The 25,047-nt window shown below is 41.5% G+C and overlaps 1 protein-coding gene across 1 annotated transcript in view; it reads right to left on the bottom strand.

Annotated features, from left to right (window-relative positions):
- Nucleotides 1-14,895: 14,895 nt before the first annotated feature.
- The window catches only part of slc49a4 (solute carrier family 49 member 4), a 47,993-nt gene continuing 37,841 nt past the window's right edge, over nt 14,896-25,047 (bottom strand). The window contains exons 7-9 of the mRNA XM_072686128.1: nt 23,746-23,873; nt 22,985-23,167; nt 14,896-16,045 (exon numbers count right to left, since the gene is read on the bottom strand). Coding sequence (XP_072542229.1) covers nt 15,930-16,045; nt 22,985-23,167; nt 23,746-23,873 — 427 coding nt within the window. The 3' untranslated portion in view covers nt 14,896-15,929. The remainder of the gene's footprint in view (nt 16,046-22,984; nt 23,168-23,745; nt 23,874-25,047) is intronic.

Here is a 25,047-nt window from a genome sequence, read left to right as displayed (position 1 = left end):
GTGGGAGGCAGCGATCGGGCAGTGATATAGTGTGCTTTTTCCAGGAGCATTCCCATTAATGAAAGTAAGAGGAAGCCAAATTATGTTAAATGACTGCACTGAGCTGTGCATTTCAGAACTAAAAGGCACCTCCATTTATACCCCTTAAGCAGGGGGAATAAACAGTGCAAAAAAAATCAGCCTTTCACAAAAAAAAAAACAACAACATTTGGATGGCTGCAGATTATATTTGTTTAGTAAAGTATCGATTTAACAAGCATTTACTGTTTTATTTAATCTCCTTAACTACCTGATCAGGGCTCATAAATGCTGAGGTGTGCCCTGACTGGAAACAGTATTGATGGTAAGACCATAAAAAAGTAGCTGACAGCACTGAAATGCAGGAATATTATTCAGCTGGTGCTTGAAAAATAAATAGAGCCTCTCTCCAGGCAGGATCTCGCATTCATTAGGCTAAACTAAGTTAAATGGTGCTGACATTATCTTCAAATACTGTGCAGAGAAACAAATTGTAGCTATTGTCTGGCAAAAAATTTAAAATAGTTGTTAATTGTGAAAAAGTCTCTGAAAAAAAAAAGTAAAGAAGAAAAAGAAGGCTATTAATGCAGTCACTGATGCAAAGCAGCAACAGCCGCTATTTGAGTGCTGCTAGCACTTCCTTGTGGAGAATCTTTAGTCTTCTTAATATTTACGATGTATTTCCATTACAAACCAGGTCCACAATGTGCTTCATATCTAACAGCCTGCTGTGATTGGCACTTAGCCTAGAGTGACCATACATCCTCTTTTTCCAGATATGTTCTCTTTTTAGGATGTAAAAATGCCTCTGACTGGGATCTCTAGATTGTGTAAAATCTAACTGGCATTCACTTCAAAACTTCAAGACTTGCATCAGCCGTTGGTTGAAATGCGAATGGTTGCCTAAAATGCCTAATTGCAAATGTAAAAAAAACACAAACCAGTTACAGAAAAAAAATCTGTGGTTTTTTCTCAGTGGAACCAAATGGACCAAATATGCAAATCTATTATCAAATCAGTCACAGACACTCTGTTACAGCCTGTCAGACACACCAGGAGGACTGAGCAGTGGGCCAGTGAAATAGTGGATTTTATGAAATAATAGACTTAATTTTAATTGTATAAATTTTGCCATGAAACAAATGTCATATAAAGTGAAATGTATTTAATGCAATGATGGATAAACTGGTCAGAAGCTTGTGGACATAAAATGAATTAGAAGGGTTATATTATATATTATTATTATTATAGGGTTATATTATTATTATAGGGTTAATGCAAAAGAGAAGTCCTTAAGCCAGTCCAGGACAAACACAGACATAACAAAACAAACATAATAAAAGTCTAAAAAGCAAAACCAGTAAGCCAACAAACGAGTTACTGTAGCCAAAGGGGATAAACCTAAAGACATAAATGAGAAGAAAACCCGGTCATACTAGAAATTACCTGCAGCAGCACTTTACAAGTGAAGAACTAAACAAACAGTGTGTGACAATGACAGAGATGCCATTCTTCCTATTACAGGTCAGTGGAGCACCAGGATGATTTTGAAGCTGTTATTTTGAGGTAAAATGCTGCAGCGTCTTGCTTTAAATGGAAGTGATTATGCTACTGTGCAGTTTCTGATCTGTGACACTGTTTGTGTCAAACTTTGTGACATTTACCATTACATTTTGAAGCTGGAGACTCTCTCACGCTAGTCCAGTTATTGACCTTAGCCTGTGCTGCTGTCTCTGTGATTACAAATGTGTAACATTCACTGCTCTTCCAGAGTAAAACACACCTGTAATACAAAAAAATAACACAGAACATAACAGCATCCATAACATTATTTATTTACTCAGTATTATTAATGTTGTACTGCTCCAGGCCATGGGCTTGTGGGTTTGACCCTTGCTCTGGTCTCTGTCTTTGAGGAGTTTGATTATTCTCCCCCATGTCCTCTAGTTTCCTTCCACCTCCCAAAATCATGGTGGGTGAATTGCCCATGCTAAAATGCCCCTGAATGAGAATGAATGGGTGTGTGGATACCTTGCAACCGTTGCGGTTTGTCACGAGACAGAGGTGGACATACTCGCAGGATAATGTTTTAATACAAGACAAGAAAACAGAAACCAAGTTTAGCAAAATAAAGAACACAAGACTCACATAAACAGGCCAAATCAACGAACCATGAACTGGCATGAACACAAACGCAGGAACAGGAACATTTGCGCACATACATGCACAAGACCAGACAAGGGACGACTGAAGCAAAGGGGTACTTATACGGACGCTAACAAGGGAACCACGAGGAACTAACAAGGGGGCATGGCTAAAGAGGAGACACAGGTGGAAGCACTAATAGAGAGGCGTGGCTAAGGCAGACAAGACACAAACAGAGCACATGGCAACACAAAACAAAGGCAGACATGACAACAGGGGCAGGCATGACAGCAATGGACTGGTGCCCTGTCCAGGGGTATCCCTGTCTTGTGCCCAATGATTGTGGGTAGGCTTCGGCCCCACCATGACCCTGACCAGGAAGAAGTGGATAAGATGAATGAATGCATGAATGGATAAATATTAATGTCTGCTGTAGATCTAGGGTGATCTACATTATATTTGGATTTATTCAACAGGATAGATATGTTTGATATGCATCACGCTACTGTGTGTGTATATGTGAATGTCGGAGGCAAGAGAGGGTACGCAGCAGGGAATTTAATATCTGAAGGGGTATAGGACATTTCATTATACTGTAGACTTGTGTAGATACATATTTAATAATAATAAATCTGAATTGAATTACATTTTCATAATTCTCTTTCACATTAAAAACCCTCCATTGCAGCACTTTGAATATTAATCAGAGGTCCGTGCCGCAATCTCTTACATTTTCTATTTAACTGAACTATTGTTAACATTCAGCCAGTTAGCAAAGCCTTGATTGTGACTCCCCTCAGTAAAGGGTCTCCATCTCCTGCTAGAGGCTTAATGTATCCCAGTTCAACCTGAGTAAGCTGTTTGCAGTTATATTACCTTTGTGGTTCTCAAGAGGAGCAAGTGGCAACTCTAAATCATTTATGTCGCGGCGAGCTCGGTGGGAAAATGCAATGCAAGCAATTTTTTGCCACCCCGAGTAAACAAGAATGACTCAGAAGTTTGAAAGTAACCTGTACTTGAACAAAGCAAAAAGCGGTAGGTGCATTAAACTCAGGAAAGGGTGGGAAAGGAGAGTGGTGTTGAAAACAGCACAGCGTTTCTCAAAGCACAATTCACTAGGCTTTTAAGCAATTTCCCCATCTTACTGCTTCACTAAAAATTGAACCCATTTCCCTCAACCTATTGGGAATGTGTGAGTTGACACACTTTTGGCAGTGAAAAGAATGCACAAAACATGCACAAAAATGGGACAGATTAGCACACAGATGCTGTCTTCGTCAGCTTACAAGTATTACTGATGTTTTTAAAAGAAGACTTTATTTTAGAACATTACTTCAGTTCTTTTTTGACGAGAGAGCGGCAGACTATTGTACAATAAAAGTCACTTTTTTCTTTATAAGGTCACTGAGTTGTGCGTAGTCATCACAGATGCCACTCCATTACTTTTTTAATTGTCGTCTTGGAGGCTGAAACATTCTGATTTTGTAGCATATAAATAACTCAAAGTGAGCTTAGCCAAGCTAAAGTACTACACATGGCTGGGCTAGTCGTAGTTGTCATTAATAATTAGCTGTAGTTCATTGTGATGCACAACTAGCTCTTCCAATGCAAGGGAGATGTTGCATAAGTAAGCAGAAAAGAAAATGAACGTCCCATTGTATGTACTTGGACTGATACACTGACCCAGGATGCCATAAAAGTAAAAGGCTTCTGCTCCAAAAACAAACAAACAAAAACACAAAACAACTTTCAATCTTTACTACAGTTTGCGATTAGCATGGACAAAAAAAAAGTGTTATGGTCAGATGAGACAAAGATATTTTGAGGAGTAAAGGCATTGGGGCATTCAACCTTAAAAAAACAATTTACCAACTGTTAAGCATGGTGGTGGTAGCAACATGCTCTGGTGCTGTTTTAACCCCTTAACACAGGAAGGCTAATTACACACTAAGGTGTATTACTCAGTAACTACAGGGACATCTGTGCAAACTGATGGGGCTATTCTTTGGTAATAGAAGCTTGTAATAATACTTTATAACAGCTGTTTTAAAGGATAAAAACTAGTACATTTTTACTGATAGTGCTCACTGGTACTTTGGTGCAGGATTTGGGAAAGTCTTGACCTCAAATATGTGGACAGTGAACTTGTGAAAAACAGTGAAAAGTTGGGTCTGTGATTGGTAAAGAAAAATATATTGAACCACTCTTCTCTACCAATTCTGTCAAGAACAGGTGTCAAATATCTAACCGTAATTCTGCCAGAAGCTTGCTGATGCCCACTACAAGCATGGTCAAGTGTAACTGGCTAAGGAACTTTTCTTTGACAGTCATGTTCATGAGGAGTGGGTGTATATTGTCTAAAAGCAATTTTATATAATTAGAAAAGGAGAACTAGGCAGTGGGGTACATTAACGTGTTCTTTTGAAGAAGCAATTCATCTGCTTTGCTTTATGCATTATTTAAGAAATCATTCAGCATGAAGAACGTCCTGCAGATCTATTCAATCCTTAGCCTCTAATATCTAATTTACTGCTGTTTCATAACACATGAAGTGGCTGTAGACCACAAAAACCAAACGATTGCATACTTTTGTGATGGACAGGCCATTTTAAAGCCTCTTTTATTCCGGCACTCTGTCAAACAGCCTATATTCTTCGCAGGTGAATTGAGTGCCGATGCCGATGCTGAACTCACTTGTCCTATAATAAATCTACACAGAAGAATGGCTCTTTCACTAGGCTGCTGCACTGCAGGAAATACTATCTTGGCAACCGAAATGCTCCTAACTTCAGTCAGTATATCTAATATTCTTCATAGTTAGATTATTTCATTATGATGGTTGATAATTAATAATGATAATGGTTGGTTAATTATGTATAAGTTAACAAAAGGTCACCCTTCATTTATTTATTTTACAAGTTGATTTTTCAGGAGATATTATGGAGCGGATAAGTGTGGAGATACTATTTAAGCGTTTAATGCTTTCACAGAAAAGGAAGCTCCACTATTGCTTGAAAGCTGAAACAAATCTAGCAGTTTCTGCCCACCCTTCTATTGTGAAAAAAACACAGCGCAGTGGCTCTGAAAGAACGTGAAGCTAATGTGAAAGCCCTTGCTAAGAAAAAAAAATAGACAAAAAAGAAGAGCATTTGATTCCAGACCTCAACATCATTGAAGTATTTGAGATTATTTGGCTCCAACTTTTATGACTTTTGGAGTACAAAGAGTGGATATGATAAACACTGAAACACTGAAATATTACATTTTATGTGTTTAGCATTTTGCTATCATTGTTATTAATTTCTTCATAGCTGTTTTGACACAAAATTAAAAACTCTAGTACTCACAGTCCTGCCAGTTTAGCAATTGTATAATATTCCTATAAGCCCATAATAACAATAAATACTACATACTGTGACATGCAAATATTTTGGGAATCCCTAGTAAAAAGCTGTTTTTTTGTTTTTTTTTACAACATTTCAAACACAATTACTGTAATATTTTAATTTAGCATGACAAATGGAAAGGAGCATTTGAGCTCTCAGATAGATCTGACCAAGGCCTCAGACCTTAATCAGCTTGTTAGGGCTATGGCTTGTTCACAATCATCATTGGGAAATGCCAGGTGATGCAAATGTCAAAGCTTTAGAAATAGCCTAACTGCTCAAACTCTGTCCAACATTTAGCAGACACAAGCTCCTCTAAGCAGCTGCCCAGCACTCTGAACATTACAAAAAACAAAAAGGAACAGTGGAGGTCAAGTTGAGGTCTGGAAGATCAATAAATCTTTCATGGGGAAGTACTCGTAGGATTGCTAGAAAGGCGAATCACAATCCCAGTTTGAGTGCAAAAGACCTTCAGAAAGGTTTAGTAGACCGAGTGGTCTGAGCACTGTTCTGCTGTGCACAAAGATGACCTTCATGGAAGAGTCATTATTAGAAAACCCTTCCTGTATGCTCACCACAATGGAGGAATGGGCAAAAATCCAATAAACAAGAACTGAAAGCCTCTTATCTGGCTGCAAAAAGCATTTACAAGCTGTAATACTTGCCAAAAGGGTTTTTTTTTGTGTTGTTCTGAAAAAAAATTATTTTTGTTTAAAATATTAAAGAAATGTATCACTTTTCAGGTAAATCAGGTCCCATTTTACTTGCCAAGCTATTCACAGTCACAGATATTTAGACCAGGAGTGCCCAAACTTTTGCATTCCACTGTATATTGACCACATTTGATGATTTCACTTGTCAATATGTTTTATCTGCAGTGGTAAGAGTCTGAGCAGAGAGTCTCAGGGGCTCATTTGACAGCATTGTGCTGAGAGTAGACCTGCTGCTGGAGCCAGGACACTTCGCCACAGGAGCTTGATTTGAACAAAATGCTGCTGTTTAGGTGAAACAACAGAGCGGGCCTTTGTGATGGACTCTTTACTTCTCTGCTCCTCACCTCTCTTGCTGTGACAAGGACCCTAAGCCTTGTTCCTCAGAGTACATCAAACATGGCTTTGTATTCAGTCAAGCCAAACTGACATGGAGGGGGGCAACCCATCGACCCTTGACTGAGGTATACCTCTTTAAGGTTATTAGATATGCCCTCTGGAGGGCTTCACGGTGGTGGAAAGAAGCAGGAAAGAAGGATTTATGAGAGTGCTGTAAATTTCTCTTGATTCAGGGGAGTGCTGAACAATGTCAATGACAAACGACCAGCCACCTCCTTGGCTAAGCCGCTAGTCATCCCCAGAATTGACCTGTTTCTCCACATCTCTCTTTCTTTGGTCGCATCAACAACAACAGATGCTGAGAATCAGTGTTCCTTCTTTCCTGACCACACTTTGTGCTTTGTGCTCTGGCTGTGAGTTCAGCATCTGTGTCTCCGTATGTTGTACAGAGCAGGAAAAGCTGTAAGTATCGAATTAACACAGCTTGCGGTCCATCTCAGGGTGTCCCACTCACCGCTCTCCATTTGCCCACTCATACACACTCACCTCTGTGAAGCAGCAGCACAGCGCAGGTAGGACAAACCTGGCAGCTCTGCTCTGTGGGTTTGACGTCAGCACATCTGAAGAGCAGGATCTGCAGCAGCTGCCGTGACAGCAGTCTGTCACAGCTTGGCCATCAGTTGCCATAGGGACAGTTTAATGGATCTGCTGACTTCTTACGGCCAGCCTCCTCAGCTCCGGGCAGTTTCTTTCGCCACTGCGCCACTTTTTTATGGCTGAACACAGATCAAAGCTGCAGCTCCTGACCTGCCACCCCACACCGCCCACTCCACGAACCCATCTCCACTAGCCCTACAAGCCTCTGTGTTACATTCGTAAGTGAACAAAACCCTTACATACATACATATTCACTGCCATTCAAAAAAAAGAGACACAGTAAAAGGGCAGAGAAGCTCTAAGGTGGTATCAAAGGGAATGTTCTGCTTTGGTCTCTTTGCACAGAAGCAGGAGTTCACCTTTGATGAGTGAGAGAGGGGCTAGCAGAGGCTAAGATAGTCCCAAGGCCCCCTCGGACTCTGAAGCAAGAGGGATTCCTGTAAGGTTTCATCAGAGGTGGTAGATTTTCAGAAAATAAATAGAATATATACCGGAATACATCAAAAGGTTAAGAACACTCTAATTTTCCATTTTTGTCATACATTCAGTGACCACAAATGCTACAAAGGTAAGCAGTCAACTGCCAGTGCTTTTGAGAAAAAAAGTGTTAGAGAATAAGTCAGTGGTTAACAACTTACAGCGGGTCTGCAGCAATGGAAGTAAATTAAGCTACAAGTGTGTGTAAAAGCAGTGTTGGAACAGACTGCATTACTGCACTTTCTACAGCAGTGCTGTAAAACCCAACTGCACTACTAATTAATAAACTACTTAAATACTACAGAAAGTTGGGCTCACTTAAGCCAAACTAAGTCCAACTAACTCAACAATGAGTAGTTGAGATACACACTCAGCTTGTGTGAGATCAACATTTTGAGTTAAGATGAAATTATTCAATTGAATTATACTGAATGCAGTGAACTTAGTTGTTTCAATGGCATATGGTGACCTTTAGGGTGTGCCTTATGTTTGGCATTGTAGTGCAATCCTGAAGAGTGAAATGCATAACTTTCCCATTGGCTCCTGGCACCATCTATTTGCATATTGGGTGTGTCCTTCCACCCTGCACGCACCGTCATTGTGTAGTCATTCCCCCGAGGCTACCTTCTCGTATGTGGTCAGTAGTATCTATATTGTGGTGTAGCTGTCAGGCCTTCAATGTTGAAGGTTGTCAGATCAAGTTACCACTTGCACAGTTTGTGCTTTTCTTGCTCAAGCACACTTGATTAATTGGTAGATTTTGTTGGCCTGTTAGAGCAGTGACAACAGTAAACTGTGATTTGTGGGCACTGGTACCTACCTCTTGCCTGGGTCTTTAAATCTGGACCTTGAATCCTGTTCCCAGTCCTGGATTTCAACAGTTCATGTAATTGATTGGTCAGTAGGGTAGTGTCACACCTTTGAAAGGATTACAAAGTCCAGGACTGGATTTATTCTGAAACTAAAGAACTAAACTCACTCGTTAACTGAATAACAAGTGCACACTGCGTTTTCTCAAACCATTCACTTAACAAACCATTCATCAGGTTTTATAGTATATTTACACAGCACTGTACATTCAGACAGATCAAATTGACTAGAAAAAGACACTTAATAAAGCACTATGGCTCTCAAAAATGTCACTCTTTTCTTTATAGAAATGACAAATAAAGCCAGTGTGTTGTGAGTACAGTTTCATACATCACTAGAAGACACTTGGAAAACTGAAGAGGTCTGGAGAATCAAATTCCCATCAGCATCAGAAGACAAGTTTCTAAGAGTCAACAGCTTGTGTGAGATGCAGCTCCCATGACAACACCTGTAGCAAAGCTGGATCACCTACTACCAAATCAAATGTTTCAGTTTGTCCTCCTTGCTGCAGTAGTAGCCTCTAATTTATGAGACATTGTTACAGGTATTGGAACATTGCTGGGAGGATTTGATTGCGTTCAGCCACAAAGCCCACTTCAGCTCATCCCAAAGATATTACTTCAGAGAACCTTAGCCCAAAGCTGGATGCTTTATACATGTCCAGCGTTTGATTTGTGGCATTGGTCATTAGGACCTAAGCTTATGTGCAAATTATTCTATAGGCAATCCTTTTCAATGGATTTACTGAATACATAACCAGTGTATATGTGATTGTCCATGTCAGCTGTGCAAGATGATCACTGATTAGAAGGGGTATCAGGATACTGCTGTGTTAAAGTGTGTGTTGATTACTGAGTAAGAAATCTGGGTGAAACTTGAAATGTTGGGAATGAAAGCCAAAAAGACAGACACTTGAAAATCATTGATTTTGGTACCCGCTACTGGGTTTAATACATATTAACTGAGGCGTGTACTGCCGATGCCCATCTGAGGCTTGTTCCACCAAGTCGCCCACAGCAGTAGAGCATGACTGGTGTAGGAAGGTGTGCTGTGATTTAAATGAAATGCCTGTATGATCAAAGACTGAGCTACCCTGCCGGCCGTGGCATTTCCTCCCGTCTGGATCATATAATTGCTCTGGGACGTGCTGCTTTTGGTTAGGCCACGTCTCCCCGCATTAGGGCCGTGCAAATGAATCCAACCCTGCTGCCTGCTTGTTTCTCCCTCCCTTTTTCCTGTTCAGGAGTCGGGTAGGCATCATGAGCATCTTCCACACATGCTCTCCTACAGGACGACTCTCATTAAGTACAGCGTGCTGATCGGGACCCTGACTGTTCCTGTCTCCGACTTGATCAGTGTGATCTGGTTTCTCAGGCAGCAGAGCGAGCGCTGGAGGGAGACAGAAGGCAATGATATCGGGAGCATGTTAACACACATTCCTGCCAGCCAACCGGTGTAATGCAAACATGTTTACCCCCATGCAGCATCTATGAGGCTCCAGAATGCTAATGCAGCGGAATACACGGAGAAGCAACAGAGGCCAAGAATAGCAGCAAAGACTGACATACTGTGGCATTACGATGTAAATTGTAAATGCACTGTATTTGAAGTCTTATCACAAGAAACGCAAAAAGTATGCAGTGTATAAAAAATGACATACATAAGCAGTTATGTAAATCCGACTTGTAAAAGCGTCATAGAAAAGCATTGCCAATGGAATTGGATGATCTAGTGCAGCCACACATGGGCTTATAGTCATTGTGCCCAATGCCAAGCATCACCTAGAGGGATTCAGAGCCTTCCAGCATTGGGATGTGAAGCAGTGGAATTGTTCTCTAATGTGATAGAGCTCCATCCAGTAGGATCTGGATAAGTTGGAGTGGTGTTTATGATCCACATCAACTGACCATCCAACTGGTTCAACATCTACTGTAAAGTCTTCCCAGGAGAATTGAGGGACATACTCCATATTAATACCCTTGATTTCAGATGAAACATAGGATGAGCAGATGTCGTCCAACAAACATTTGACATATCTTGTGCAACTGGCACAAGCAATCACTCTGGCCTAAGACTAATCAGTGTTCATCCAAGCAGGCCTACATTGAAAGTCCCTTCTGTAAATTTAATGAAGAAATGCTGTCGTACTCCATCACTCTCTCCTTGACCCATCACCATGCTTTAATTTCTGCCAGATGAGCAAGCTAAAAAGTATGTATGTTCGCAGTTTGGTTAAATTAGGCTGTAGGAAAAAAACAGGCATTTTTCATAATACAGGTTGTTTGACTTGAAGTCTTCTGAGAGTTCTTGCTACGAACAGATGCCGTATTTATGAAAGAGGAACTGAAGGAAGAGTGGAGGGAGCATTTGAAGTGAAGACTAAAACCCAAAACAAATGAGAGGGTATGAAAACGTCAGCTAGACTGACAGTGAGTCCTATTTCCATCAGCAGGTGTGTAAGGCATTCAACAATACGAAGCATGTCAGAAAAGAGCGTGCGTGATCAGAGAACCAAACTGAATGTTTTACCAAATTGCTTGTCATCGAATGAAAGTGCCGGTTTAAAGACACAATCTTCTTCCAGACAGTTCAACGTTGTTGTTGACATGCAAAATTACCACCACAACATGCTAAAAGTTACAGAAAAGCTGTGCTTTGCACTCTGAAACCTTCAATTTAAACAAGTTTTAACAGACAATTTTCTTATTCATCTTCAGCACTTTAAGAAAACAATCTTGACATTTGGTTCCTTCAGTGACTGCAACACTTATTGGAAATACAAACAATAAACAGGTCCTCTTCCTTCGCCAAAATGCTCCTGTAAATGTTGTTTGGTGTGTATATTGAAGGGATACGATCTTTGACCGTAGTAATGATTGTGGAAGCCTTTTTGGCACTATACAGAACATCAACAAGCGTTTTTCACTAATCTGAAGATACTTTTTAGCTGATAAATAATCAGCATTTTAAGCATTCAAATAGTTAAACCCAGTGCCAACAAAACATGGACGCCATGGATCCATACCCTTCCGTTCTATAGAAATGAAAGTAATATCTGCCATATAGAGACCAGAGGCAGAGCCAGACTCGCCTATTAGGTAGGCCTGCCCCCTTCTCCCAGACCATCATTGAGTTACAGTGCAGCCTAGAGGACCAGAAGCAAAGCAGATTTTAACACTGCATACCTAGTATGTCCAGTTAGTGTGACGTTTCAATAGTTAAAGTGCAGTTCATGTATTTTATTACAAAACAATTGAGATTTCCATCAAATTATAGTACCAGAGCTCAGCTCTGTTTGCAGCAGAGATGAACTGAAGCTTGTACGATCCAGTTTAACCCAAACCAAGATGCTGTAATGAATAAATGAAAAAAGAAGGTGTTTTAAATAGCATTTGGACTCAGTGCAGACCCGAAAATAAATGTGACGAGAGCGCTGGTCAAGACCGATTACAGATACTACTACATTAAAGTAAGCTGGCTTGCTAACAACTAAATAGTACAGGGAAAACTAATTGTTGGAATTATACAGTGGAGATAAAAAGACAGTTTAGAGGAGACCAAGGAGATGGAAATTGGGATGAGACGTATGGGGATGCACGGAGCTACACATCACACTGCAACCAGCCAGCAGAGGCGCTGGACCTGTGGTGGCTTCACTTTTGAGAGATGTTGCACTGTCCACGTTATCTGGTTAAACCAGATCACATTTAAAGCAGCATTATGCAAGAACTGGTATTCTTTGATCCTGGGCTCCTCCTACAGTCAGAAAGTGTAATTTAAGCCTGAGCCACCCTTACAGGACACATTACACATGCATTTCTGGACAGGCTGAAAGATAAGGAACCACCATCTGAAAATGAAAGAAGCATGTGGACTGAGACAGAGAAAGTACTAATTACAGGAATCACATGAATTTGTCTCGGTTTGTGCAGCGTTACTTAGTTCTTGCAGTTGTGTTGTCTGGCCCACTTCACCAGAGTTACATAGTCCAGTTAGCAGAGTGCTGAGCCCAGAGTAGCAACAGTAGAGATGTTTTTCCTTCCATATGTCAGTGGAGCATTACAGTTATTCTGAAGCTGTAAAAATGCTACATATTGTGGCTTTAAGCATTCAAACAGTTGGGTCTTCATGATTGTATATAGAACAGATGTTTTTTCTTAACCTTCAAAGAACCTTTTTTTAGTAGTGTAGCTTAGAGCACATGTTAATCCAGGTCATACCAGACAGACACTGAGAACTTTCAGCACATCCTGCCTGCTCTCATCCATGACCTCATACTGGAATGGGTGGGGGAGGTCACAGCATGTTTAAAGGCTCCAGTACAGTGAGCTCATACATGTTAGCCACAAGGTTTCATTTAGGGGAGCTGAAAGAAGTCCTCTGCTAGAAGAAAGCAAGTGGTCCCTGGCCATTTCCTGTGATGTGTTGGTGCAATCACAGTATTGTAACATATGACTCTGCCTGCCCCCTGTACATACGCTGTGAAAAAGTATAAGCCCCCTTTCGAATTCCAGATATTTGACCCAGTAATTGGCTAAATCACTAAAGAATCATCACTGTTCCAAGTAAGGTCTCTTTGTTTAAAGATAATGTCTCTAATTATGGTTTACCGGAGTCACAGAACCACTGAAATGTATATTTTTGTACATTTCAGTAACTTCCCATTTTTTTCTTGATCATGGCATATATACTGCTGCTTGCTGAGACTCTTCAGCACCCTTTTCACTCTCAAGAAGGCTGGCAGTAATCAAGCCTGGGGGCCTCCAGTTTAACTGATCCCCAATTTAATTATGAGGGGGCAAATACTTTTCCACAGCACTGGGACTCTGCATCAAGACCTTGTTCTAACAAAAAGTAAACAAGGCTTGTTCTTTCAAAACAGGTTTTTAATAAGGTGCTGAAAATCATTGACATACAGAATTTAGAACGAACACACGGACAAGAACAACCTGATCCTACGGAATCCCTCTAATTACCATTACAATTAGAAACACGTCTCCTAATCGCAACTCTGCACAGAAATCACAGAATGCATCACAGTGGTGAGAGACAGAGGAAACAAAATTGCACAGGTCACTGTTAATTAAGGCAATGCTTCACAACCGTTAGGACAGAACCTTTTTGTACAAAGAAAAGAACCGCAATCCACATGCAGGCTTGTCCAGAAGAGGTTCAAAGCTGTGCTTTCTCACAGTCTTCAGTGGCACAGCAGCATAGACAAGGACTGGTTGAAAGTAGAATGGCTTAAAACACTCACAGAGATACCATGTGACCTCTGAGTGAACGTTTGATGCTTTTTACATCAATGTAAACTGTAAATCAGCCCATAAGGTCCAATCTATGGAGTACACCAACATCCACAGTAGATCCACCAAGTTGGTTCCCCATGAAGCTTTTCTGAGTAATGGTATCTTCTCTGTTCACAGCTCGTCCTTGCCTTCTTTGGAGATTTGCTTTAATCTGAAGCCCAGGGACCTTACATTAAGCCATCCTTTAGTGGACTTCTAGCTGTGATATCTTCTAGCATAGATATTCTAGCTGTGAAATCCTCTGGAGTAATATTCTAATAAATAAGGGTTCATAGTGGGAAAGCTGCCAGGAAAGGCTTGGCAGTGAGTGGACCATGATTATGTGAAACTGCAGAGGACCTACTGCATGCCAAAGTCCAACAAACTGGTCGGCTATGATCATCTCCCCATATTAAGCTCTAATCACTGAGAAGATCATGGGCTACATTAGAAAATGCAGGCTACCTGAAGTGGACACGTCGCTCATTTTATTAATAAGGTATACTAGTCTAATAGGAGTGAGCATTTGAGGGGGGAGGAGGGGGATGCTGCTAAGTGGTCCAACTATTAGTCATTGCTGGCCATGTTAGCATTCTTTGACAACCATCCCTTCAACCAAGAAACATCTGCTGGTGCACAGGCAGTCTTATATCTACAGCAGTCTGCTGTCAGCTATGATCATCTTCTCATATTAAACTCTGTAATGACTGAGAAGACTATGGGCTACATTGGAAAATAAAACGACTAGCAAAAAGGTAAATCTCATAAATAACAAACACAAGTCAGAGAACATCAGGAAAACAAACAAACCAAAAAAGAATTATGTGCAGAAGTCCAGCTATTATTCACTGTTTGCCATGTTAACATTTTTAAAACCATCCCTTCAACCAAGAAACATCTGCTGGTGTTACATCTACAGCAGTTACTGATGGCCATCCCAAGCACTGCAGAACCATATTCAACTAGATACACAATCTGTTAACAGTCTCTTAAAATCTGTTAGTGTTTTGATCCCTCAAAAAAAAAAAAAAAAAAAAAAAAAAAAAAATCAAACAAGTATGCATAAATGATCTAATCCCCTTTAAAACATGCTTGATTGTATAAACCCCAATGCTACAACTGTAAAAAATTGTGATCACTTCTGAAATGCCTATACAACTGACATCTACAATCTGCATGCAGCAACTGTAAAATCGAGATGTATAATCATGGGGAAAACTGGCACGACCTTAAATCGCTTCCGTTATACATATTAATAAGTTCAGGGACAGAAACCCTGTGACCCAAACAAAGGCCTGAAAGCTACCTCAAGGCAACTGCTCCTACTTCAGGTTTCTTTGAAGAGGCTCTATCCCATCAAAGCCTTTGAAACGGAGGTGCAGTCTGAATCCCACAGGGAGATGATGTTGAAGGCTAAAATCATTGTTTGCATAATAATAAGCGCTGAAGAGAAAAGATTACAACAAGAAGAGAGCAATCCATATGCCACTTAATCATGGGTACCATCACAGGTCGTTTAAAGCACTAATCCCCTTCACAATTTGCTCGCCCATGGGTTTAAAGAAATGCTAAAAATGCTAAGAGGTCCCTTCTTTAGACAGTACCAGGGGCTTGTGCTAGACATCTGACTGTTCCAGACGTTTCTACGTAATGTACACAGAAGGACCAGTGACGTGGTGCTCAGCAGGGGGCGTCATTATATACCCAATAGGAGCTGTAACATCTCCTTATAAAACACATCATCATTACATCCTTTCAAAGTTAAAAAAAAAAAAAAAAAAAAAAAAAAAAAAGACCATTATATCTACAACACTGCCGTTTTAGCTTACGCCTTGGTTTCTGTCGCTGGATAAAAAGCTATCACAATGCACCATCATGTATCTTTAACCACTACAAGTTCTAGAAAACATGTAACGAAAGTTCAGTAAAATTGAGAGAACCACGCTGCACATCCCAGGTTCTAGTTCTGTGTTCTTTGTGCAAGTTGGTGCCAGCAGAGCTCCTTTTCTCCAGGTTACAAAGAGGCGTGGTGTGCTCACTCAGACTGACACAAAGACGTCCAGATACAGGCGGTCGTAGGATTCCCTAAAGAAGAGAACGAGAAGCAGGCTGAAGAGGCAGGAGCCTGTCAGACACCAGTTCAACCAGGAAAGCTCTGAAACACAGAAAGAAAAATACGATAGCAGTAACTGCATTCACTAGGATGAGAAGTAATGTATGCCACTGGCTGTAAAAAAGTCAAAGGTCAAAAGTCAAAAGTAATTGAGAAGGTGTTATGACAGGTAAAGATTTTGATTCATTATTCTCTTGTACCGTACCCTTGTCTTTTTAACCTCTTATTGGTGAGTGGTGAGGGCTTTAGTGGTTAAGTGGTTAAGTGGTTGTTAAATGTGGCAACAAGTGTAAACTCATGTGAAAGTAACCCAATATGGACAAAAGTATTGGGACACCTGCTCATTCTTTCTTCTTAAATCAAGGGTATTAAAAAGAGTTGATACTGCTTTTGTTGGAGTAACTGTCTCTACTGTCCAAGGAAGACTTTCTACTAGATTTTGGAATTTTGGATTTTGGCTGTGAGAATCTGACTGCATTCAGCAACAAAAGCACTGATGAGGTGAGGCTGTTGGATGATCACCTCACATCCCATCTCACCTTATCCTCAACTCATCCAAACAGTATTCCAGAAAACACAGCTCCACTGTTGGGGGATCTTTATATCCCTCTATCTTACACGTGGCATTAGGCATGATGCAAATGGGTACATGTTTTGGACATTTGGACCTATAATGCATTTTCCTTCATGTGCCTGTGTAAGAATGACACATGGGAATGTACTCAGTACAGTAAGTGACATCTACTAACTAGAGCTGTCTTATGATGCAAAAAATGTCTGAAAATTGTATCCTCTACCTGGATTTAAAATGAAATGGATTTTGCTAATGAAAGCTATGTAACTAACTTTGAAGGTATAGTAGCTTTATTATGTAACATTATATTACTTTGTTAAGATTACAAGCAAATGTTCACTCATCTTGCATAAGCAATTCTGACTTGGATGCAGTCACGCAAAAATATAGCTCAAATCAAGAGGCTTTTACTGTCTTTTCATCTGGGCAGAAGTACACAGTGGAGCGAAATGTATTTTCTCCAGGACCACAGTGCAATAAAAGCTGTTGAAATTATGAAGTTTCAATGGAAGTCATCATACAAATATTTCTATTGATCAATTCATCATGGACATTGCAAGTTTTATGGCAATGCATTGCATGTAATGATACCCAGGTTCTCACTGCTGAAGCTGTTGAACCATTTTATATTAAAATAAAGCTGTTAATGAAAAAACAGCTTTTCTAGTGTTAATGAAAAGTCAATTACAACACTGTTACGATGGCACATTATACATGTAAGTAGTTCTGGTGAGAGGAAATTAGCAGTGCAACATGTTTGCTTCAATATAATTACAGTAATTGTGAGTGTTTAAGATAAGCACAGTGAATATCCATTTATTGGCACATTCTCAGTCTAATATTTTTTGTAACATTTAACATTAAAATTGCTACTCATATGATAAGCAGGGTAGAGAGAGTGTGTCCTACTAAAAGTCGAAACGAAACCTATGCCACTTGGTTTGATGTGTGTTCAGTCTATTCAAGGGTCTTTTTCTATTAAACGTACAAATGAAAATTGCTCATGAAAAGAGGAGGAAGCGGCACGCAAGAGTAAATTAAGCCAAGTCTGCGGAGAGCATGTGACCTGTGGCACGGGTCACAGAAACCACAAGCACAATGGATGAGAACCTTGCAGCATCTGCTCTAGCCCAGGTAGAGCACTGGGACTAAATATAACACAAAACAGGTCAAACGCACAGACCCTCGGGACTGGGGGAAAGCGCACCTCTTAATTCAATAGAGGAGTGGATTTCAATTTGATGCCGCCCTGAACCCAGATAACGGGTTGATCAATTGCTCCAGAAGAGAGCGCTCCAATCGATGCTAGAAGGTGAAATCCATGCTGGGTCAGCTGCTGGGCCCATTTGGAGCAAATGATATGATTTAGCCATGCAGCACAGTCCACATCAGCTAGCGTGGGTCTGGAGAAGGGGGCTGAGACAGAGAGGGGAAGATGAGGAAGGTAGCACAGATAGGAGGCGCATGGGGGTCCTCTCCAAAAGCCTGCTCATTAATCAGGCCTCACTAGCTAGCCGTTCAGCAGCGTCGGGCTGCAGAGGTAGGTTAATGGAGTCGTGTTTATCTGGCCGTTTTGTCTGTGCCACACGCCTGCCCTGGCCTCATCAATTTAAGAAGGAGAGGCAATGTTAGCGGTGCTGCGACCACAATGAATGCTAATGAGGGAAAGGCTCGCCCCCCGCTCACGCTCAGGTAATCCAATCAGCTGCTCCTAAAAAAGCCAACCAGCCAGCAGCGGTCAACGTTCACCCCTCAAGCAACAACAGAAAGGAGGATGCTGGAAAGAATGAAAAGCGCTGCAGTCTAATCGTGAAGTCTTTTTGCTGAGAGTGGCCTTCACCAAGAGCACGAGGATCTCTCTCGTTCCTCTCTCTTGTTCCTCTCACTCTCGCTCTTTCCTTAGCAATCACGACCAGCAATTACAACCTGCCTGTCAGTTTGCACGGTACTCAAACTGCTGCTGTTATCCATTACTTCCTTCCTCTCCCCACTTTTATACCTGGTGTCAAGAGTGTGGAGATGTTGTTATTAAGGCACCAATTCAGGCTGACTCCTTCGCTCTTGCCGGTGTCTTCTGGGATTTGGTGTGGTGAACAGTCCAGAGCAGCAAATGACAGCATTAAGAGCTCCAGCGCGATGCTGAGCGGAGGGACACGAGTGCCGACAGAAGGGACCAGAGTTCTCACTGTCTACAGGGCTAAACTCTGCGGCAGGCGTGATGTTCCTCTTACTGCCCGTAATTATTCTTAATTGTAGCCCATTCAGTCCCCAGACTGACGGCTTCTTTCAGCCAGGCTTAATGGCTTCCCAGACCTTTCTGTAGCACTATGGGTGGCTAATGGCAAGCCTAATGATTGGTATGCTCAATTTTCTCTTCATGTGAAGAAAATCATCACGGAACAAAAACAAAAAGCACATCTTTTACATATTTGCTCATCCTGGTACTGTCCATCCTTCCAAGAAAAGAAGATGCCGTATGCGTAAACATGACCTCCATGCTCCTCCTGTCTGTGGTACCCTCCTTGCCTTCCCCTTTCTTTCTCAGCCCCCTTCTTCAGGTGGACTGTGCTGCATGGCTAAATCATATCATTTGCTCCAAATGGGCCCAGCAGCTGACCCAGCATGGATTTCTGTCCATCCTTCCAAGAAGAGATGATGCTGTATGCATAAAGATATAGCACAGACAGTCCTTTCACATGGCAGGATCTTTAACTAAGCTCTAGTGTAATTGGTAGATGGACAAGAGCTCTGGAACCATGATCTTCATGAAACCGTAACTAATCATCTGCTCATCCTGCTATTGTTCACAATTCCAAGGAAATGACCTCTGACCAAGCTTTAACGTTAATGGCCGTTGAACGTGTACAAGATCCCTCAAATGAAAACCTCTCCTTCCACGAAAAGAACTGACTCCAAGACCTTCGTGAAATGGGAAATGATGCCTTCAGCTTTACTGTTTGTTCCTGTCAGATGAAGCAACCAGACATAGAAAAGCAAACCAAACGACATTTTCCAAGCAAAGCGAATTACCTCTGCGAAGCGTCGACCCTTTGACAGCAGATAGACAGCCAGCATAATGCAAGAACAAGACGACCTTGCTAACCTGGTTTCTTCCCGCAGACACACAAAAGCGTTTGGGGATGTGGCTCTCTGCTTTGTATTCCGCCCACCCCCTTCTGCCAAATGACGACCATAGAGCAGATGGAATCAAAAGTAGAAATATATCCATCTTTTCACCCTCATTCATGCTTTCAGATTCAAAGTGAATGAGCTGGGCTCACAAGTATCCCACTGAGAGGGGCTGTAATGGAAGGAAACTCAGTAATGTGAGACTCCTCCATTTCAGTATGAAAGCAGACATACTAATAATACAATAATTCAATTATCATTTAAGCAAACTGATGCTTTAGGGAAGGGCTTTCAGCTCTGGGCAGCTCAAAATGTGCAGAACTAGAAAATAAGTGAACAGGCGGAGGTGATTACTTTCCACAGAGAAGATCTGAAATTCAGACTGACAGAGCTGAGAACTTAATTCTCGTCCGTATGAGCAACAAGATGGAAATAGCTGATTAATTACAAAATGATAAACATGGAAAGTGGAGTGAGTCACTGGGGAAGATTTATCAACCTTCTGCAGGAGTGTTGCAGTTTGTGAAGTAGGCCAGTGCATGTGTTGGAATTTATCAGTGCGGCACACAAAGCAGTGAGCCACGAGTGAACAGGAGACCTTTTGAACAGAGCCATCGCGATTAATGATTAAACCCATTTATAAACCAGAACAAAAAAACTCCTTGATTAAAATATGTATCAATACATAGGCAACCGTCTGCATAATAATGCTCCTACTGGTCTTCCTAGGATAATTAACTAAGTCTAATGGACAAACTCTCTTCCAATGGCATGCAAATGTTTGGGCACCCCTAGTCGAATTGCATGTTTTGTTGCTTTTCTATAACACATTCTCCATAGTAAATTTCTGCTCAATTTAATAAAGAATATATTTCTACTTGCTTGATTTACCCTTTTGGGGAATAAAAAAAAATATTAAAAATAAAACGTATGGCTTTCCCACAGAGGATACAGTAACTTACAGCAGAATCTAAAGTCCATCACTCTACAGAAAGAAAGATTAAGATTTCTAAAAAGAACAAGGCAACATGGCTTAAGTAGCAAAATGACATCTGAACAAACTACAAGACTTCTGATAACTTCCTTTGGACAGACGAGACTAAAGTGGACATGTTTAGCCATAATGCACAGCTCCACAATTGGCGAAAACCAAACACAGCATGTCGGCACAAACACCTCATACCAACTGTCAAGTATGGTGGCGGAGAGGCAATGATTTCAGGCCTGTTTTGCAGCCACAGGAACTGGGAACCTTGCAGTCATTGGGAAACAGAGTTCATATTTGACTCAAAGTATTACAGTCTCATCTATCCAACAGCTAAAGCTTGGCTGAAATTGGGTGCAGCAGGACAATGATCCTAATTACACCAGCAAATCACAGAACATGACGAAGAGTTGTCCAAAATTTCTCCAGAATGAGATACTGATAAAATCATACAAAAAAACATTACTTCAAGTAACTGCTGCTAAAGGTGGTTCTACAAAGTTATTTATTTATGAGGTGTACTTTGTTTTTCATTTTATGTTTTTCTTTTGTTTTTTAAAAAAAAAATTAACACATGGCTTTTTCATTTTGGCTTCATTTTCGTTAAATAAATAATGACATGATGGAATCTGATCTTTTGTTTATCTTGGGATGTATCTACCTAATTTTAAGACCTGCTAAGGACTAGGGATGTTTTTTTTTATAACATCCTGATACGTTAAACCATAGAATTCAGTGTACTTTGTTTTTTCCACACGACTGTATGTCCCAGTTGTACATAGTAAAGCGATCGGCATTTGAAGCATGCCAAATATTGCCTAATTGCTAATAAACATTCTAAGATGTGCAATACATTGAACATCGCTGGTGTAAATAAATTGAAAGGATTGGATCCAGAGTGCACATTTTGATAAACACAAGAGGAGCACTTTAACAAGTGAGGAAAATGCGGATTGGAAGGCTTCAGGAAGATTCTGATGAAACTTGAGGAAATTCATGAGCTCCTTCAGTGCGTACACAACTGCCAAACTGAGACAGAAGGGTCCAAGGACTAAGTCAACAGCACAAAAAAAACAAAACAAAAAAAAAAAGATACAGTACACACAAGACCATACAGGCACTGTCTGCTCGGTCCACAGCTTCCGCCTGGTCTCAGCTGGTCAGTGCCTCCACCAGATGCACAGAGGTAGGGAGTGTCATGTAGCTTTGTTTGGGAGCGATAAGAGTATCAGATTTCAAAGGCTGAGCCATGCTAAGCTTGCTCATCATGCTATAATCTTCTCAGGGGGATCAACAGGAAGATGGAAGAGCTGGCAAAATCTTTCAACACATCGGCCACATCCAGCTCCCCACTCACTCACACAAATCCAGCGTGCTGTCCGTCATAGCTGCACACGATCCGTGGAAGAGGCTGAAGGGGCTAACGGTGACGTTTGATGGGGCTGGCTGAAACAGTTTGTGGAACACGCTGCGACGTAATTCATCATTTATCATGATTGTGGAACCTCAACATGAATCAGCAGTGATTAGACACAGACCCAAACAGAGCGGGCTCCCAATGCTAATGTATATGCATGAGCACCTGCCCTCTGTCAAAAGCCTTTAGTGAGCACAGACAGTGTGCACTATTGCTTTATGCCACATTGCTTGCTACGGAGTGAAGCGCCTGTGGCCATTCTGCTTCAGCAATAGGCAAGGACGGAGCAGACCTGGGATAGAGCTATCATTGAGCGCTTGCCTAGCCACCTGCTCACCAGGAGGAATCTGTCAGCAAGTGCCTCATCAATATTCAACAGGAAGCTTTTTATTTACCCAAGAGGAGAGGGGGAAAGTCCTGTCAACCTCTTGGCACATTATTCATCATTCCACCTGATTGGCTTTCTCATGTGCATAACCTTATGGTAGAGGCTAATCAGCATTCGGAGGGAGGACACAACTGCTGCTAATAAACTAGGCATTCTCTGGCTGACCGAGACCAAGCTCCACTGATTCCATACCATACAACTGTAAACAGACTCCTCATGCTCTGTTCTGATAACAAGTCTCAGCAACACCATGCAGGGTGAAACAAGTCACTATACAAGCTGTGACCAAACATAGTAGCAGTCTAGCTTCGAACACTAGCCTGGAATTACAAAGTGTACTGCTGGAAAATGCTCTCAGCACCTTGCCTGCTCCTCAAATCCACTTCAATTAAGCTGTTGGTAAACCATACAACAAATTTGAGATTGAAAAAAATTAGTGGAAATATACATAAGTCAGTCCTTCTAGAGAGCAGTGGTAATCAATCTACCTGTAAAGTAGAAGGTGAGAAAAAAGAGCATCAGGCCCGTGAAGAGATTGCTGAGGAAGGTGACCACTCCACAGGTTATTCCCTCTGGTACCGGGTAAACTGTCTCAATGAAGAGCTCGAAGAAAATAGGAATGCTGCTGTTGATGAAGATGCCCACCAGGATGCAGGAGGTATAAAGGGTGGCTGAGGAAACAGAGGAAAGCATTAGCATTAGTACAGTCTAATTTTCGCAGTACCAGGAATGGTCTATATTGCACATTAGGGGGATGTGAGAAGGCCCATAACTCAAACAGCATATTACTTTATGTAAATTAAACCTAGGAAAAATTCAACACTCTACTAAACACTCTGTTGCTCAGTCAAAGCCGGCTTCTAGACAGCCACAGGGTTCAAGTGTGAAGTGCATGCTTGCCAGGTGGAGAGAAACCCCACTGGGCCCAAAAGACTGTCTGGCAGTAATGCTGGGAGAAAGTAGATAAAAAAAAAAACAGGTGCCAGGCAGGAGATGATGATGGATGAAAATGCCCGAGTTGGCTGATCTGAGGGGCATATGCTCATTTCAGGCCCTGCTTATGTGGAGCCACAGTTCCTGCTCCTCCTCACTGATCTGGACCTAATGAGCTCCGCTGGCTCTCACGCTTTCAGCGGCATCGCTGCGGTTTGCCTACGCTGCTATTTGCCACCGATACGGCCCCGCAGGCTTCCACTTTCAAGCCCTTACGCAACACCGCAGGCAAAGGTTATATTTATCCCCAGACTACCTTTAGTGGAAGGCAGGTGAGTGAGTCGGGTCAAGCAGGTGAGAGTGAACCAGGTGGCCGCCAGGGAGGCTCCAGCTAGCATCAGCACCAGAAGCAGCTTCAGCATTCCCCGGATGAAATCAGCAAACCTGCAGAACATTGCCGGAGAGAGGGAAGAGAACAGGAGAAAGTCATGAATTTTATCCGACACCATTGCGATCACAAAGTGATAGCAAAAGCTCTAAATTACCGCCCAGCATTAGACAAAACTTTTCGGAGGTGTTATTTCTGGCAACAGCGCCGGAGGAGAGAGAGAAAAGGCAAGGAAAAAAAAACTGTCCTTTCATTTTTCTGTGTTAGTTTCTGTGGAGAAAAAGTCCTACTGAAGTTGACTGACAACTTCAAATAAACATGCAAGCGTTTGATCCGAGTCGAACTCAGTCGGCGGAGACAAAGTTCTCTCTCCACTGCTCCTGCTCACAAATTTCTATCAGCGCCTCGTGTAGATAGAAGACTGTCTCCAGGGCATTTCTCTACAATGAAGAAATCAGAGGTAAGAAAAGCACTCTGAGGCCCTGTCTGGTTTCGCTGTATTCAGTCTCAGTTATTACAGGTTGGATTAAAACAGCATACAATCTTAATGGTAAAAAACCTACCCACGTAGGTACGGCTGACACTGTACAAACCATGTCACCAGTACAGGTAAAGTAAAGGTTAGCATCATTACAAAAACAAGGCTTTAAAAAACCCTAACATGTGTAATTACTTACTGAACAGAGTGTTCTTAACAAATGCGTGACCTGAATGAATAATGCAAAAGGCAAATGTCTCCACTCAGTGCTGGGAAACACACTGTGTTTAATGTCTACATTAGACTCTGCCCTATTGCCCTAATGGATTCTTAGGAGAAACCGAAAGGGTTCTAATCCACCCCTTGTTCTTCTCCCAAAATTGGACACTGAATGCCCTTAGACAAACTCTGATAAGTTAGTACTGAACAACTAAGAAGTGTTTCAATTAGAGGTGTTCCTTACAGACATCATATTCAATACACATAGCCATGCTGAGAATATGCGGTGCCAGTATTCCAAAGCGCTGGTATTAGAAGCTCCATCAGCCTTGTGTAAAGGTCCAGTTTTGCTGGGTGTCGTGTGCTCCCTGCTACGGAAATCATGGCCAAAATAATCTCATTTGTCTGAGTGACTGGTTATTTCCCAGTAACACACCAGTGAAACAAAGGAATGCTGACTGCAGGAGAAATTATACAAGTTATAAGCATTACATTTTGCCCTCCTGCTCTGTCAAACCCTCACCTCAACTGCA

Source organism: Salminus brasiliensis, chromosome 8, assembly GCF_030463535.1.
Source record: "Salminus brasiliensis chromosome 8, fSalBra1.hap2, whole genome shotgun sequence".
Classification (NCBI taxonomy): domain Eukaryota; kingdom Metazoa; phylum Chordata; class Actinopteri; order Characiformes; family Bryconidae; genus Salminus; species Salminus brasiliensis.
This window is presented reverse-complemented; position numbering and strand designations above follow the sequence as displayed.